Source organism: Electrona antarctica (assembly GCF_951216825.1).
Source record: "Electrona antarctica genome assembly, chromosome: 19".
In the NCBI taxonomy this organism is placed as follows: Eukaryota; Metazoa; Chordata; class Actinopteri; order Myctophiformes; family Myctophidae; genus Electrona; species Electrona antarctica.
The window spans coordinates 750,825-770,168 of NC_136800.1; the positions used below are offsets into that span (position 1 = coordinate 750,825).

General features: G+C 42.2%; 1 protein-coding gene across 1 annotated transcript; it reads right to left on the reverse strand.

Moving 5' to 3' along the window:
- Positions 1-12,315: 12,315 nt before the first annotated feature.
- Positions 12,316-16,330, reverse strand: rps28 (ribosomal protein S28). The gene is made up of 4 exons (XM_079529894.1): positions 16,226-16,330; positions 15,861-15,908; positions 14,752-14,874; positions 12,316-12,459 (listed from the first exon to the last, which is right to left on the reverse strand). Exons 1-3 carry the CDS (start codon positions 16,262-16,264, stop codon positions 14,752-14,754), a joined length of 210 nt encoding a protein of 69 aa, XP_079386020.1. The 5' UTR covers positions 16,265-16,330; the 3' UTR covers positions 12,316-12,459.
- Between the last annotated feature and the right edge of the window lie 3,014 nt (positions 16,331-19,344).

Genomic DNA, 19,344 nt, shown 5'->3' on the forward strand with positions numbered 1-19,344 from the left:
CTCTCTTACTATATTACTCTGGTCTAACCCATGTTATGCTTAGCTGTGATTGGACCATAGCAGTTTGGGGAGGGGCTTAGCTATAGGTCAATTGAGGGGCAGGCCCTCAATTTCAATGTAGCCGAAATACAAAAGACAAAATCAACAACATACATTAAATACAGCAATATCAAATATATGAATTGGAAAACAGAAGGTATTCAAAACTATAATAGATAGATGAGAATTAATTAAAACAGTTACAGTGTTGAACCAAAGTGCTAGAAATCATTTCCCTGAATCGACCTATAGGGAAGGCAGTGATCTGATTTTTAGGGACTTCTGGAGTTCGTTCCAATAAAATGGAATGACAGAGAAGGTTGCTTTACCTAGCTCTGAGTTAGCAAATGGAACCTTGAGGGTCAGGAAGTCATGGTCAAAGTCTGGTTGAAGAGGGCAGCTGGGTCAATATTTAGCTGGCAGAAACTTACGTAACATTCCATGTGCCGAGTGGAAGGCTATTTGCTGAACCCTTCCATCTGCCAAGGCAGGAGGTCATTCTGACCCGTTGGCTCGGAGGGAAGTATAGTTATGACCGGATGGGTAATGAAGGCGCTCACGTATCAACGTCTCAAGCCAGTCTCATAGAGGGGATTCACTGAAGATTCTTCCCCGCGGGGAGGAAACTTCAGTGAACCCTCGCTATGAGTCTGGCCGCGCCAGGCTAGGACAGTGAGCCACAGTGAGCTAGCCTGGCAAATAAGCCAGACTAATATCACACAACACTGTCGCGGGAGGCAGGCAATTTGTTTTTGCCAACAGCTGATTCGGTCTGGCTTATTAACAGTGAGCATGGCCAACTACAGGAGGCTGGGCTGCAGCACATTCTTTTTTTTAAAGATTTGTTTTTTGGCTTTTCTGCCTTTATTGATAGTATCAAGTGAAGATAGACAGGAAAGTGGGAGAGAGAGAAGGGGAGAGACACGCAGCAAAGGTCGTCATGAACGGGACTCGAACACGCGACACGCTGTCTGGCCAGAGCCTATATGTGGCATGCGCCTGGACCACTAGGCCAGCGGGCGCCCTGCAGCACATTCTAACACCCCAAAATGGACCGCAAGATATTCTGAGAGGGTCACGGTCAAAGAACATTGTTTGCAGTGTTGATTTCGTCGACTATAAAACCATGACGAAAAATGTCCGTCGACTACCTTTTTTCAGTAGATATTCTTTATTCAAAAGACTATGACTGAATCTAAAATGATTGAAATGTTTATTTGAATAAAGCAATTTTAAAAACAATATAAACAGAAACGCGTCAGAATAACAAGCAGTACAAAAATAATAAAAAAGCAAATTCAAAAGGAGTGAGAAGAAGCATGGCGTATTGCTCCCACCCCCTTTCCATTAATACTAAATATCATTCAATAATCTATTCAATACTTAACAATAACTAAATCTGTGATATCTATGCATACAAATGAATATTACATACACACACAAACACCCCCCCCCCCCCCCCCACACACACACACACACACCTAGTGAGATCCTGCACCTTCTTCATCCCTCTACCTCATTAAAATAATGTCTTTGAGCTTAATTTAAAAAAAAATCACGTTTGCACATCTTTTTTAACTCCGCCGTAAAACCATTCCATAATCTCACCCCAGAATTGGAAATACAATAATCTAAATTATTGTGATATCTCGGGATGAGTAATGCAAAACTAATGTAATTAGTTGTGTAACAATGTACTTTCCACAGTCCGTAAATAACTAACGAGCAATGTGTAAAACACCTGCTAGCCCACTTGTAAAAACCTACAGCAGGTGTTTTGTGTCCCGTGTCCCCCCCAGGCCCCCACCCACCGGGTGACCTGCATTTACCTCTGAACGTACAGTAGTTTGTGGTATAGGAGCAATGAAACGTGACTGAAGGCGATAAGACTTTTGCCCCCGAGAGGGAGAGAGCCTCTCGAAGCTATGTGAGCAGGTGCTGACTGACCCCATTACAATGGCTGCACGTTTGCAGCGTTCACACACAGAGAGAGAACGCAGTCCACCACGCAAAGCTTTGTTCTGACACCGTTTAACTCTGAGAGGTGAGCTTCAAAACTGCCCTTTCATACACATGCTCACATGCATGCTCAAAAACTAGGCCCAGCGATAACAGCACATACGATTGCGCCTGTTATTATTGTCCCTTCATGTTCCTCCAAGCTGGGCACCTTATATGGTCACGGTGTCACATTGTTAGGCCTTAATTGTGGAGGAAAGAAAGCATTATTTGCTTGTTTTTTCTGGCCTAGTGCACACCACACCTCACAATCCACCCACCCCCTGAATCCAAATCCCAACCCGATGTAACGCCCGGGGCCTCCCGCGTGAAAGTCCCAACATCTTAACCACTAGACCAAAGGGATATCCCTCTGGACCGGGGGGAGATATTAGACATTTGAGGCCATCAGGCAGAGGCTCTGAGCCACTCGGCTACAACCGAGGTGCTGGTGGGGTCGCTCTTTATCTCTTCTTTCTTTCTCATAGTTTACAACCAGCCTAAATGGGTTGATTGACAGACATTTTTTTACAGAAATAGATCATGTTTCTCGTGTGATGATAGACAGCTTTTAGTTCAGTTTATCTTCCTGTTAGTACCTGATTATGGTGACATTATTCTTCCTGTCAGTACCTGATTATGGTGACATTATTCTACACGCATGCACGTGCTAGCTGCCCCCCCCTAGGCCCCTGCCACCTTGAAACAGGTCCTTGACAAGGTCTATCAATCAGCACTTAGTTTAAATTATTACTGGGATAAATTTAGAACGCATCATTGTACTCTTATCAGCCGGTCGTCCCAGGCTAACTAGGATAATGAAGTTTGACTCCTGTATGTTTAAAAAGCAATCTTATTATGCTACCTACTGTAATTACCCTGCAACGTCTCTCGTTCTAATGAGAGATGTTCTAGTAATTACTAAACCTTTCAGTCAACACCGACCTGGGAAAAACTTACTTTAGAGACTTTCACATTGGTCTTAATCGCACTGGGCAGATACAAACATTTGTCCTGTATATGTTTTATATAATATGTTCCCATAATTGTCATCGTAATTGTTATTGTATGTATAAAATGTAGTCACAGTATAATGGATTTAATGTTGTTTATTGCGACCGTCCGTATAGGTCGCGTTTACTATGAAAACCTGCATCTCCCGTCTGTCACGCCTCATGTCACGCCTCCATATATTATGGTCACGCCTCGTGGACACGTGACGCCACCATATATGGCCCTCAGGGTGTCTTACTGGTAATATTGTATATTGTTTAAACTGATTACGCTTTTATGATTATGTTCATATGATTGAATGTAGTTTGTATGATCATGCCATGTCATGCCTGCCATGTCCCCAGACAGGATGAAAGGCCTTTTGGATTCATCTCCTCAGACAACCCCAAATCCTTTCCTGTCCGTTTTCCTGTTTCATTATTGGCCTTGGGTTCATTACACCTGGTTTCACCCTCTACAATTAGTCACACGCAAAGGTGCACTAATGTTAACTGAAACGATGGGGATTTAATTGGAGAGAGAGTGAAGAATAAGAGAGAGAGACGTGCAGTAGGAAAAAGAAGAGAGGGAGAGAGAGAGAGAGAGAGAGAGAGAGAGGGAGAACCTGGGAGCAAGCCAGAGGAGAGAGGGAAAGGAATAGCAAATGTCCGACAGTTACCTCGGAGGCATTTGTCTTCCCAGGCATGTGGGCCCTGTTAGTGTATTTGAGGGCCGTGACCCAGGTCACAGTCGGGGGTTACAGCCTGTAAATCAGAGGCCTCTCAGCCCCCCAGGAGGCTCCGTGACCTCCCTGTTGCACGTCCCACTGCTCAGCAAAGAAGACGGACAAAACCTCCAGTCACTTCCTCCATGTGCCTCTCTCTGCCAGCCCCCTCTCTAAAAGAGTCAACTCCAAGTACATCCTGGCTGTGACGGACTGCCAGAGTCCAATTTTAGAAGACCTATAGTTACCTCTGCCCAAATACCTATATCGGAGTGATTAGAGGATTACTAAGTGGTTATCGGTGGTGCGGATGATTTGAACTGGCGGAAGGTGAATGTAGTGCATACTGTTCTTATTAAGCTTCTGCTTCTGAACAAGAGTACTAATGATCAAGATGTGTTTGGTGGAAAGTGGAAACTGAATATGGAGGCCAGGGAGTTTCCCCGATAACGTACGTACTACTTAAGGGCTCCACTAATAGAAGCGTTACTTTATCTCTGAAGCCGGTGTGTCGCTTCTCCGTCTCCTTGGTGGTTTTGTGTCTTTATTGGTGCTTTTACGGATTCTGTATTTCCGGATTAAATTCTGTGAAGTTTCTCAGAAAGCAATGGTCCAAGAGGTGCACGCACGTCGTCCACAAATTGCAACGGGTGCAGGATAAAAAAAAAAAAATAAGAAAGGAGAGAGGAGATCCGCACACCGTTTTCGATCATCGTTATCATGCTTTTCGACGACATACCATAGTATGTCGTTTCTCATGGATTTGCGACGATGCACCTTCCCACGATGCGCTGCACTGTTCGCACCACTCTCTGCACAGTGCTTTGCATTCCGTGGCGGTGCAGTTCCCAAGAATACCGGAGAACTCAGCCAGTTTACCAAGTCGCCGCGGCGAAAGTTCTTCATCAATGTCTTCATGGTTATGCTAACATGCTGTCTTCATCAGTGTAGTATGTCAAACTCACAGATGTTATAGTTCATTTCCAAAGTGATCAAATTATTTTGCTAGATAATGATATAAAAGGCGAGTATGTGAATACCAATGATGAAGTAGGCCTACCATTTCAGGATATGTTTACTAATTAATTACATTGTTTCGGTACTTTGGTGTTTAAAGGTATATTCAGTGATTTGACTTAATTCAAATATCACTTATTTTTCTGGATAATCCTCCCTACTATAGAGTGTGCTGACCATATAAGGAGTTCCTCCCTGTCCCCAGTGAGCCCCTGGGGTCAAAAAACCCTAGTTTCAGTTTTGGTGGCGGGTGGCAAATCCTTCATCCAATCAGGATGAGAGGGGCCTTCCTCCAATCATGATCGAGTGGGGGTGGGCCTTGGTGCACATGCTGTTGGCCTGTTGCACTTCCCCCCACTGTAGAGCGTGCATGTGCACATTTTGTTACCGGGGCGGACTGGGTGGTTTTCCAAATCACCCAAATCACTGAACGCTTCTTTAAACTTTTAGCATTCCTACTTTCTCTAGTGTTAACTCTAAACAACTATCCTCTCTCAATTCAATGCAATTTAAATGAAGGTGAGGTAAAACTATAAATGCACTAAATCACAGCCACTCGTCAGAACACTCTCCATGGTGCCGCTGTAAGACGCTCTGAGCATGCGGGGGGCTCACATAATATACAGTTGGAGGCCATCGATATTGTCCTTTTCTTTTTGCTGAGGTTTGCGTGATCTCCAGAGGGAGTGCAACGAATCATGTTCAACCCAGATTCGGCACAAACAAGGGACTAAATTATTTTCGCTCCTATGCCACCAAAATGTGGAACGCCCTACCAACAGTCATTAAGACATGCGAATCCCTTGACTCCTTCAAAACCGCTCTCAAAGGGCACCTACGGATGGCTGCAATTCGAAACTGGCCCCCGTAAAATCTGAATCCCCCCCCACCGCCCCCCCCCCCCTTTTTCCCCTCACTGTATATGTTTCTTTTCCCTTTTTACCTCCATTATGATGAATTCCTGTACTGTTCTTTGTCTATATAGAAGTGTCTTTTTGTACGTCTCTAAATGTTTTGATGAATTGAACATGGTGGACCCTGTTGCAAACAACAGCCTTTGTATTGAGTTTGTGCTTGAAATGTACTGTAATTCTGCAAACTGTTAATACAAATTTCAATCAATCAATCAATCTGCGCAAAAGGACAGTTAACCCATTTTGGGCGGGAACCCCTTTTGGTGTTTTCAACATTGTTATAATTTAGCTTTTGAAAAATAGCAGATCTACAAGCTCATAGCGCGCCACCGAGTGGCGCGCTACGAGCTTGTAGGTCTGCTATTTTTGAAAAATCGTGAAAATATTTATTTCAGAAAACTGGAGGATTTAGAAGGATTTTTTTAAATTTTGAGGTCAGGCCTAAATGGGTCAAATGATAAGGGACAATATCGGTGGCACCCAACTGTATGTCGAGTCGACATACTATATAGACATTGTCGACGAAAACTATGAAAAGCGACTGCATCTGCATCCCACGATGCCACAAATCCATGAGAAACGACATACTATGGTATGTCGTCGAAAAGCATGATTTTCATCTATTTTCTTTAATCATGGAAAACCATGAAAGACGACATTCTGTGTGGAACAATCGGTCAGTCTGGCATGGATTGATAGGACAGCTCCGCTTAAGTACTACTCACAGGGCCTTCTTAGCACTGTTTTAAGAAGGGCACTGAAGTGCACTGCAGACTATACTATAACATGTCGTTTTTCATAGTTTTCTAGCATTCAACCCATTTAGACCTGAGGACGATTCTTTAAAAAAAAAAGTCTTCTACATCCTAAAGGTTTTCTCAGTGGTACTCAACCCTTTTCATGTCATGGCGGACCCCCAGAATTATCTGTATTTGTCCTCGGACCCCCCCATCTCAAAATATGTTTATTATTCACTCTGAAAGAATATTATATTCAAAGATTTGCGCCACATTTTCACGATTTTTCAAAAAATAGCAGACCTACAAGTTCATAGCGCGGCACTCGGTGCCGCGCTATGAGCTTGTAGATCTGCTATTTTTCAACAGCTAAAGCATAACATAATGCTTAAAACACCAAAAGGGGTTTCCGCCCCAAAATGGGTTTTAAATGCATTGCGGACCAGTTCTCTAGCTCTCAATAGGCATAACTGCAAGCAGGCAAAAATAATGAATTGAAAATGTGTCGTTGAATATGAAGTGACCTTCATTGGTTGGGTGGTACTTTACCATGATTACAGACATTAGTTTTAGGCTATAGGTTTCTGTGCATGACATGCATGCATGATTGAAGAGAAATTACATTTTTGAACAATGTGAAATATCGCTCCAACTGCATGGATGCAAAGCAAAGCAAAGCAAAGCAAAGTTACTATATTTACCCAGGGTATCTGGGCTAAGCTCAAGAACTTGTTTCCAGCCAGGCCCTGCTCATAGAACATTTCATGGTAGTGGTTCAATGCCTTGCTCAAGGGCACTTCAGCCGTGGTAATTTTAACGTGTCGGACCGCTGATCAAGACCGCTCCGCAATCAGTTCGGCCACCGCTGCCACCGCTGCCATGCGTGATCTGACAGGGGACATTTTTTTTTAGCTTTATATTTATAACAGAGCTTTGAGCTACATATAACATATTCTACGTATTTGGTCAAATCCCACAAACCAAGCTGGAACAAGTTGCTTTCAGACAAATCCCATGAACTAAACCCATAAGCATACGCATGCTGGAAGATGTATGATTTTAGCCCTTCGTCATATCATTAGGACAAAGAGAGACCAGCCAAAGTGTGTGCGTGCGTGCGTGCGTGCGTGCGTGCGTGCGTGCGTGCGCGCGTGCGTACATGTTTGTGTGAGGGCTGGCAAGATATCAAATTGGATATTCCCTGCAGACAGACGTGCCTATCGCCACTTATACCCTGCACATGTTTTTATACCGTGCATGGCTGGGTGAAACCTCAGAGGCATGCAGACAAACAGGGAGCGTCCTTGGACTAAATGTGTTTCTGCGTGCGTGCGTGCGTGCCTGTGTGCGTGTGTGGGTGTATCCGTTTTGGCAAAGAGAGAGAGAGAGAGAAATTACGAGAAAGCAACAAAAAGACAAAAACTGAGCACAAACTCAGATGCCAGCCATGGTTGTCTGTGGGCATGTAATGAGGAGAGGTGTGGATGGATGGATAATGGCAGGGTTACTAAGATGACCATCCATTGTGCTAACGTTGACAACGATGCCTGTTGAGTACATATATACGTACATAGAATCTCTGTTTCTGTGTCTCTCGCTCTGTCAATATGGTGCAGTGTTGATTTCGTCGACTAGAACTAAAACGAAAAATGTTGGCCGACTACCTTTTTTCCATGATGAAAACTAAATGGAAACGAAATGGAAACTAAGCTGTGGTGACTAAAACTATGACTAAATAAATTGACAATTTCGTCAACAAGTAAAAACGAGACTAAAATGTTAGGATGGGGACTAGTGGACAAGAGATCCAGAATAAGTCATTTTACACTTGGTTGCATGCTGAAAATAGCCGATCTACAAGCTCACAGCGCGTCGCGTCGCTGTAAAATACATTTTAGTCGACTAAATCAACTGTAGATTTAGTCGACTAAAATCTTATGACATAGTCGACTGAAACTACACTAAACACTAATGCTGCCACGAAGCAAGAAGCTGCTTCTAGCTTCCTTGGTGTGAACGCGGCTTAAGACATTCCAGGTGACTAAAATGTGACTGCAACTAAATGAAAACAATTGAAGGGACTATGACTAAAACTAAAAAAAATCAAAAATTGCTGCCAAAAACAACACTGATATGGTGTCAAGTGCCAGCTTGTCCTCCTTGCTCGCTCTCACAGCTCACTGCAGGTTAATGAAATACTGCCAAGACTTGTTTGTGCCTTTGGTGTCAGATTATATGCCACTTGACTTGTTGATATAGCCATGGGGTTTCGGTGACAGAAATTCTCCTGCCTGAGCAACTGTAACGCGACCTGTAAGCAACATGAACATTAGAGAAATGTGATATGGTGACATTTTACGATGGTAAATGATCTGGAGAAAACAAAAATGACAACAAAGTACAACATAAGATGTTTTCACAGCAAGTGAAACTCATTCTTGGGGAGTGTTAGAACAGATAAATAAAATATTGTTGGTTCTGGCCACAGTTTGACAGTGGTCCATTAATTGGGGTATCAGTAAATAACACTGGTGTAGCCCAGGGCCGGATTAACACCTCTGAGGGCCCCTGGGCACTGAAGCTCGAAGGGCCCCCCTTCACGCTCGCGCAAGATTTTTGCTGTTTCAGAGCCGTTTTGGGGCAGTTTTATGCCGTTATATTGGCCTATTTCCGGTCGCCTACCCCCCCCAGAGTGACAGCCAATCTAGCGCATTGTTGCTGCTTTACACACAATTACACTTTCAGCTGCCTTCTCACCAACAATAAAACACTAATCCATTTATTAAGAAAAAAATATATATATATATATATATTTTGTGAGGGGCCCCTGGTGCCCAAGGGCCCCTGGGCACGTGCCCAAAGTGCCCATATGGTAGATCCTAGCCAGAAACTGCACTCACAGAATCAATCGGGGTGACTTGATTGTGGTATGATATATTGTATTTATCTAGCATTCAGTGATGCTTGCGGAACTCGACTTCGTCTCGTTCCTTACCGCATCACTATCGTGGCAATAATCACGTTAAACCACACCCTCTCGTGTAATATTGCTTCATTAGGCTATTGCTATTTTATAGGTGAAGACATAGGACATCTTAAATATTTGTATTTTTGTGGAGCAGAGAACCAAAGTTTCAATCAGGAATTCCTTCAGCATATCCACGTTTTTCCCCCGCCAACGTACTGGGCTCCTTGTGTGTGTGCTTTGCTTCCTTCAGGCTGTGTTGCCATGTCTGCTAATTATAAGCAACCTTTGACTTGTTTTTTCTGTAACGTCACTTGCAAATAAATTATTGGTAGTTGCTGGTTGATGGTTTTTTTGGGCTTGATTCTAAAGTGTATAGTAGTTGCTTATTTGGGCTTGCTTCCACATTTCTTCACATCAAGGAACCCCAGATGAATATGATTGTGCCTTTTTGATTAAAATATTTTTAAAATATTCAAAATATTTCGATTTATTCTCAATGTGCTTTTAAATAACGGATGTACAACCTCACAATGTGTTGCTGTGAGCTTGTAGATCAGCTATTTTCATTTGTGCTTGTTTTCATAGACCTGGCTACTTGTTTCTCTTGCAAAACTGGCAACACAGCAAGATAAAGAGGAACTTATGCACACACAAACGCAATGGGCTGTAAGAAAAAGGTGAATATAGCGCCATAGGTAAATGGTAAATGGTGCATTTATATAGCGCCTTTATCCAAGGCGCTTTACATAGATTGTGCATAACATTCACCCATTCACACACATTCATACACCGATTGCGGCGGAAGCCATGCAAGGTACCAACCAGCACATCGAGAGCAATTTGGGGTTCAGTGTCTTGCCCAAGGACACTTCGACATGTAGCCAGGAGGAGCCGGGATTCGAACCGCCGACCCATGGATCATTGGATGACCTGCTGTACCTCTTGAGCCACAGTCGCCCCCGGTCCGTGGTCCCCAAATTGACACTCATCAGCCCGCGGACCCCCATTTGAAGAGATATGCCAAAGACCCCCATAAGAGAAGATTTTTACGACTCTAGCAGTGATTCTCAACCTGTTTAATTTCAAGGACCCCTAGTTTGACATGCATATTAGTCTACAGACCCCCATGTAATGGCATTTACCATTGTAACTAACTACTTGCCTGTGTTTTATTGCTATTTTTATGAACCTTTGTACACTCTCAGAGTTACAGACCCATAAGTATCCATTTGGTTCCTAACTAGGACTATCATTGGCCATGGGGACTCCCTGGAACTCCCTCAAGGACCCCTGGGGGTCCCCGGACCCCACTTTGGCAACCTCTGCCATATGGTATGACATTTCTTTGACATAATGGTATGTTTTTAGATAGGCCTACTATATCACTTTTTATGACATATGTTTGGGTTTGAATTTATTAGGATCGCCATTAACTGATGTGCAACATCAGCTACACATACCCTAACATATAACCATGAGGACAGATTCATTATTTTTCCAATGCCAGATACCCATAGCATGTCATTTACCAGTGCTATTAAATTAAATAGCTTGATGTTTTGGATGCCACATTATGTATTTTTGAAGCCATAGCACAGTATAACATAATTGTGATGCCATGATATTTTTCAAAGCAATACTATGACATTTTGTCACCATGCATATACAGTAGCATGACACTAACGGATGCCATATCATGGGCTAATATCATATTTGTAACAGTGTAGTGTATTTCTTATTATAGACGCTTACTGTATGCTGTACTGTGTAGGCCTATATAGGCCTATTGTGTATTTTCAGTTTTTGACTAACACAAACAGGAATTAAGTGTGACTTTGCAAATCTCCACCACATTCATTACTCTATCAAGACGTTATCATTAAATTAATCTAGAGCGCCGTTGCATAGCTGTGATTGAATGTAATTCTGTTCTCACCTGCTGAACCCTGGACCAAATTGTAGTGATGCTGCCCTCTACTGGGTATATTGAGAACTGTCTGAAGGGCTGTTCAAGCCAACTAGAAGTTCTAACTGGTGGCAGAGTTCACACCACAACTAACCAGACTAGACAATGGTCAACGATATGGTTATCTTTATCTGCTTGGTGGGGATGTTCCTAAACCCATACTTAAAAGTGAAACATCTATATATGATTAAATAAAATAGTTGTATTAGCAGGAGATATTTATTTTAGAATACATTTCAGGTAAGTAGTTGTAGCACCACCTGTGAAATCTAGATGAAATTAAATGCCAAATCAGCATTTTATACATATGCTCTTGCCATGTAGATGTGGCACTTATCTGCAGTATTTTATTAAAAAACATTAACATACAAGGAGTTGGTCATCCCAGCCCAAGTAGCTTTGTCTATATGGTGGCCACTGGCCACCTAAACATTCTCCCACCAGCTAAATAGTTTCTGCAAATAGAAATGGCTTGCTTGTACACTATTTTTTTAAGATTCAGAACAACATTGATGTGCAGTTGTGCACAAATTAAGACATTGCTAGTAATTTTAATGAAATGTCAACACAGTGCTCCTATATATAAAATGACACCAGCAGTTTATTCCCCCATATTGAATTTGGTTTAAATTATTAACCATGTCATAATGTAAAATGGCAAGTTGTAACTCAAGATTAAATGTCTACTTTAATGCTGTGCTTAGTTTCATAATTGTTTGACCAAAAAAAATGAATACAAAAGTTTTAGTATTAGTTAGAATCAGATTGTATGATCAAATCATTCTTAAACATAAATTGCTTGGAAAAATCTAGCTTTCACAAGATTTATATAGCGATGTATTGATCATCATAAGAAGTAGTCTACGACAATGGTTTATAAAACCACTTTCCAGAATAATGATATTTTTCTCTTCATCAATATTACAACCAAGCTCAAAAACAATGACAGAACACAGGACTTCCTTCAGCCATCAATTACCAAATTTATTTTTTAACAAACGTCAACAAACAAAGTCAGAGATGTAAGCCAATGCAGGCAATAGAACTGGTCACCATCACTCCTCCACACCTTGGATCGGCACCCCACACATCTCCACTGGGCACTGCAAGAGAAGGGAACAGTGTCAAATATCTGATCATTTTACTGTTCCAGCTAAATCAAAAAAGGAAAGCAGTTTCCCAGGACCTGAATGGAAACAAGCCCGCAAGGACTTTTTTTCAGCGATATCCTTTTGGACTTAGTGTTTGACTGTACTCTGTACCATTTCTGCCAATAAAGTATTCAATCAAAGTTATTAATACATTGTAAATACATCTACACATGCCCATTGCATTCAACAAGAGCCTTTTCCAATGTGCATTTAATTTTTCTTCTCAATTTAGTCTTCACTCCACTTCGACGGTCTTCCACACACGACCTGTTACTTGGTTATTATTGGGGCAATGTAGACCATCGTTTCTCAAATAGTGGTCCTAAACCAAACCACCAATAAAGCGTTATTCATAGTCTGCATTTTCAGTGGTGAGGTGACCACCGAACTACATGACGTCACTGAGCCACGGTGAAGAGCAAACCACCGCTCTCTCCCCAGCCCTTCTGTTTTTACTCACCACCGCTCCACGTTATTACAGCTTCGGTGGTCACCTCACCACCAAACATCCAGACTATGAATAGGCCTTTACAAGGTCATCATTTGACCCGAGTGAGTTTGAATATTAAAAAATGACACCCGTGTGAACAGAGTCGTGTAAGGTCTTATATAGACCGATCAGCTGTGGTCTGACGTAATGAAATCACACCCGTGTGAACTGGGTGACCATAGCAACCGTGCTCATTTTTTGAGCACAGACAGACTAACAAAGCCAGTTGTAGGAGTGGTTTACACCACTCAAAAAAATAATAAAATAGCAGACAAAAATAAATAAAGTTAAAGAAACACCAAATGTCAGGGAGAACTGGTGAGCAGGGTACTCCGCTAATGAATTATGGTTAACGGGGGAAACTCTAGCAAAGAATGTTTGAGAACCATTGGTTTAGAATGACCAGGTGTCCTCAAGATACACAAGTCAGAAATTGCCAATACATTTTTACCCGAGTGATCAGTTTCACCGTCAAGGGTTCAACACATGTTGAGGAACACGCTATGCGACCCAGTATATTCTCCCTGCTGAAAAGGTGCTCGCCCAATCTGTACCCCCTTCTCCACCTGGACTCACCACCCTCGAACATGGCCAATTCACATCATATGCACGACTGTATGCAACACATAATAGAAGCTGGGCCAACGCCACATTAACCTGACTCCGCCAGATGGGGCAGCAGCTATCCCGCCTCTAGCTGCTGCTGATTGGCCAGGCCGTTTTGTGGCCGGGCATCAAGTCTGCCTGAGAGTTCCCAGATGGGAGCAGGAGGGGGGAACCCAGTGTACTCTCTGCTGCCCCATCTGGCGGAGTCAGGTTAACGCCACATAGCAGCAGCACAAAACTAATGCCGCACAGGTGAACCTTTACACAAAAATTAACAGGGTGGGCGGGTGGTCAGATCTTGTGGTTAAACAGTGGGTAATCTCCCCCCAAGAGAAAATGTTGTTAAATGTATGTTAACCCATTTAGACTAGAGGACGATTCTACAAATGTCTGAAAAACCCTGTTTCTGTCAGTCGTTCTCAAACATTTTCATGTCAAGGACCCCCATCTAATTGGGCGGCCGACCCCCATCTGAAAATATGTTGTTCCAGGGACCCCGTCCCCAGAAGCAAAGATTTGAGTTAAAAAACGTTTGCTCTGAAAGAATATAATATATTCAAAGATTTGCACCACATTTTCACGATTTGTCAAAAAAATGGCAGATCTACAAGCTTGTAGCTTAACTCATTGAGTTGCATTGGTGTGGTCTACCTAAAAAACGCTTTGTCCCAACCCGACCCTTTGATGTGGTTTGAGCTTTAATAGCCATCATGGACGGGAACCCCTTTGTGTTTTAAGCATTATGTTATACTTTAGCTATTGAAAAATAGCAGATCTACAAGCTCATAGCGCCGCGCTACAAGCTTGTAGGTCTGCGATTTTTGAAAAAATATGAAAATGTAGTGCAAATATTTGAATATATATTCTTTCAGAGCGAACGATATTTAACTCAAATCTCTGCTTCTGGGGGGTCCCTGGAACAACATATTTTCAGATGGGGGGGTCGGCGGCCAATTACATATAAATCTTGGGGGTCCTTGACTTGAAAATGTTTGAGCACCACTGACATAGAAACATAGGTTTTTCAGAATTTGTAGAATCGGTTCTCAGGTCTAAATGGGTTTTTTAAAAAAACAGTTTTGTCCCAACCCGACCCTTTGGTGTGGTTTTGGCTTTAACCATAGCTGCTTCCATGATGGTGACCGTACCTATCGCAGCCTCCTGGCCTCTCTCTCAGACTCCAGGAGCGTCAGAACGTCACCCTCTCTCACCGGGCCCTTCACGTTCCTGATGATGGAGCGGTTGCTGTCATCCATAAATTCTACACGGACCTGCAAGAAAGAAAACACAACATCAAATCACTTCTCTACCCAGACCTGCAATAAAAAGGAAAAAAGGGGACATCAAAGGCTACTTTTGAGGTGACTGATGGATAAAATAGGTTTTATGAACTATTGTTGGGCTGTTTTACATGTGTTATTACAGTCAAGGAGAAAGGGATGACTAGAATTACAAAAACCTAATTAGAATTAGTTATAAATTGGTTAACTTAGTTATACATTAGTTCAAATAGATATCATTTGTATAGTCGTCTTAAATGAATGAGGTCTGAAAAGTTGTCAAACAACAAAGGGAAGGGATTCAGTGCAACTTGAAACCAACAAACCTTATTCTTAAAAGGTATGGATTTTAACTTGGGCAATAATGTTAAACCCCCAGTATTATTAGGTCTGACAGTACTAGGCCATTAAATAAACAAATAAATTGACATAACCTACTAAATCACCCAATGTACGATTATGCATACTTTGAAAATCGCAGTACCTCGTCAAATACTTTGAGAATAGTGGTTACATAGGACCATAGGCCAGTGATTCCTGAAGTGGGATCGGGGACCCCCAGGGGGGTACTTGAGGGAGTTCCAGGGGGTCCCCAGCTAAATGATAGTTAGGAACCAAATGAACCCTTATGGGTATGTAACTCTTACTTAGAGCATACAAATTGTACACTCAAGTTAAATTAACTGGTTTTACAATGTAAATTGTGGTACAAAGTTGGAAATGTCATTAAATAGGGTTCATAGACTAATGCATGTCAAACTGGGGGTCATTGAAATTAAAATGGTTGAGAAAAGTGCTTTAGCCGTAGAAATCTTTTCTTATGGGGGTCCCTGGCATATTATCTCTTCAAATGGGGGTCAGCGGGGATAATTAGGGTCAATTTGGGGGTCCTTGACATGAAAGTTTGGAAACCAGTGACAGACAGACATTTATACTTGTTAAGTTTGTTAGCCAGTTTAGCATCGCATCGACATTACCTGTGTACATTGTCCCTGGGACCCAGTTCTTCCGAGCACCTTAGTGACCTAAAAATGACAAACGTGCAATTAGTTTAGCATGTTGAATTAAAAACAAAGTCAACATCCATTGAAGCACCACTGCCATGATATGCAATAGTAACGTTAGCTATAGCATGTTGCTATCGCTTTAGCTGAAGCATGTATATCGCCTCCATGATGGAACCAACAAGGGCCGAGGGAACGGCTCGCAAAAAATCGCAAATACGAAGCTCAAACATGCGTCTCGTTTCGTTCTTTCACAACCGAACGTGACACTAACAGTTTAGGTTTCTGTAAATCTGTTTGGTTGGCGTTATTTCGGCGTTAATTTAATCGTTTCTTACTCTGGCGAGCTTGATCGGCTGCACGCGGCTGGCGTCCATGTTATCAGCTTAGACCGGAAAGGAAGTCAAGTGGTGCGGGGTTTCATTTTATTAAAAAATAAATAATAAATAATATATATGGGATATTTTTTGTTGTTGTTTTTTTTGTGCGTGTGTATACATTCCACACGCATACACATGATGTATGTATATAATGTGAATTGAAATAATGTTTCTTTAGATTACATTTATATTTTTATTCGAAATTCCATTTCCGGTAGCTTGGGCTAGTACCATTCCATATTATAAACGGGGGGTTCGGAGGACGGAGGACCATACCATTACTAAAATCATTGGAATCATATAAAACAATAAAACAATACATTCACAATCATTACTCTGGAACTGCTCAGTTAGTTACACAATTATGTGTTTGATACAGAGTCTGTTTGGTTGTAGACTAGACTATTACAAAAAAAGAAAACTGCCAATGCCAAGCAACTTGCAGCAAGCCTGCCTCTAGGTGCTGCCAGACGGTCGAAAGAGCTGCGCACGTTCTCGGCTGCGCGTAGCTTAAAGCTTGAGTTTTTAGACAGCTGGTGGATGGAAATTAAGCTCCACCTCCGCCGAATACTTGCGCGACGGCCAGATTCCCGGAAACGCTCTCCTCCGCTCAAGTCTTCCGCGGAGGTGGAGCTTCTTTTCCATCCACCAGCTGTCTAAAAACTCAAGCTTTAAGCTGCGCGCAGCTTAAGAAATGCGCAGCTTAAGAAAGTTTTGCGCTATGGTGTGGAGACGGTGTCACAGACACCGTCTAGCCGCTGCCACACCATCAAAAGAGCTGCGCACGTTCTCGGCTGCGCGTAGCTTAAAGCTTGAGTTTTTAGACAGCTGGTGGATGGAAATTAAGCTCCACCTCCGCGGAATTCTTGCGCGACGGCCAGATTCCCGGAAACGCTCTCCTCCACGCAAAAAGTCCGCGGAGGTGGAGCTTCTTTTCCATCCACCAGCTGTCTAAAAACTCAAGCTTTAAGCTGCGCGCAGCTTAAGAAGTGCGCAGCTTAAAAACGTTTTGAGCTATGGTGTGGAGACGGTGTCTCCACACCATAGCGCAAAACTTTCTTAAGCTGCGCACTTCTTAAGCTGCGCGCAGCTTAAAGCTTGAGTTTTTAGACAGCTGGTGGATGGAAATTAAGCTCCACCTCCGCGGAAGACTTGAGCGGAGGAGAGCGTTTCCGGGAATCTGGCCGTCGCGCAAGAATTCAGCGGAGGTGGAGCTTAATTTCCATCCACCAGCTGTCTAAAAACTCAAGCTTTAAGCTACGCGCAGCCGAGAACGTGCGCAGCTCTTTCGACCGTCTGGCAGCACCTAGATTCATACTTCTTCACGCGACGGTGTCGCGCGTCAAAAATACTAATAGCCAGCCCAGCACACCCCTAGGAGCACACCACACACACACGCTAAGCCCAAGGGGTTTATAAGAAATATAGAATATCCAGAATATATGATTGCAGTATAAAAAACAAGAACAAAACAAGAAACAAAACAAAAAACGACAACAACATGATTAGAATACTTGGTTATCCTGATTGATTGATTGAAAAATGTATTAACAGTTTGTAGAATTACAGTACATTTCAAGCACAAACTCAATACAAAGGCTGTTAACTGTGAGTGGACGACCCAATTAAGCATTACACTTGTTTCCAATAGGGTCCACCATGTTCAAATCATCAAAAACATTTAGAGACGTACAAATAGACACTTCTATATAGACAAAGGACAGAACAGGAATTCATCATAAAGGAGGTAAAAAGGGAAAAGAAACATATACAGTGAGGGAAAAAAGGGGGTGATCTACTGCGGACCCCCCATTAGAAAATAGTATGCCAAGGACCCCCATAAGAGAAGATTTTTTGTATGGCTCTACCATTGATTTTCAACCATTTAAAATGTATGGGCCCCCTGTTTGACCTGAATTACTAATTAGCCAATTTGGCTACGGTCCCCCACTTCTATATCTGGGACCCCAATGCATATTGTAAAATCAAAGTTAATTTAACTAGAGAGAGTGTACACATTTGAGTGTACATTTGTACACTCTCAGAGTTACGATAAGGGTCCATTTGGTTCCAAAGTTCCAAACTATCATTTAGCTGGGGACGCCCTGGAACTCCCTCAAGGACCCCTAGGGGTCCCCGGTCCCCGGTACAATAGCCAGCTAAAAAGAGTGACACACACACACACACACACACACACACACACACACACACACACACACACACACACACACACACACACACACACACACACACACACACACACACATATTTACAATTTAGGCATTTAGCAGACACTCTTAATCCAGAGCGATTTACTTTAAGCAAGCACAATACATCAAATACATAGAAATAGCCATTACTAACAACTTAGAATATCTCAGACAATGAAGCTATGAGTATGATACACTGACTATAGAGTACATGCTATGTCTACATAAAATGCTATATTGTTAATTTACTTTTTGAAAGATTTTTCAACAAATTCCCAATTTTAAAACGCTGATGGCCAAGCAAGATTTCTGTAGTATAAGGCTGCTCTTTTCCTAACCCTGGCCTGTGCGACGATAAGTAACTCCTGATTTATTTTGTAGTTACTTTAATCTCATTTTCTGTATCTGTCCTCTGTCTCATAACGGCTGTACTGACATGTCAACTGAATTTCAATAACAGGTCTATCTTACAATGAGTGAACAGGTAAAGTTAAGGAAACGTTTACACGCTTCATTGCCTCAGGGTGGCAGCTGGGATTAAACCTGTGACCTCTGGCCTAATGAGTCTTCTACTGGAAAGATAAGTCATCATGTCAGACGCAAAGCTCACAGAGGAAAACATTTGAAAAGGGATCTTCCATTATTATATTTATGAAATACAATCACTTCCAGCTGAATCTATTGGCCTGAAGGGACATTAGTAGGTTTGATTTTTCTTTCTTAGAAAAGCCGTTGGTTTATATTTTTTGTGTCGTTTTTTTTTTTTCTTTTTTCAGGGTTGGTGTCTTTTTAAGGGTGCAAGAAAAAAACTGAAGAACTGAAGAATTGGGTTTTTTTATGTGGGTGAAAAAAAACTGTTTAGGTAGC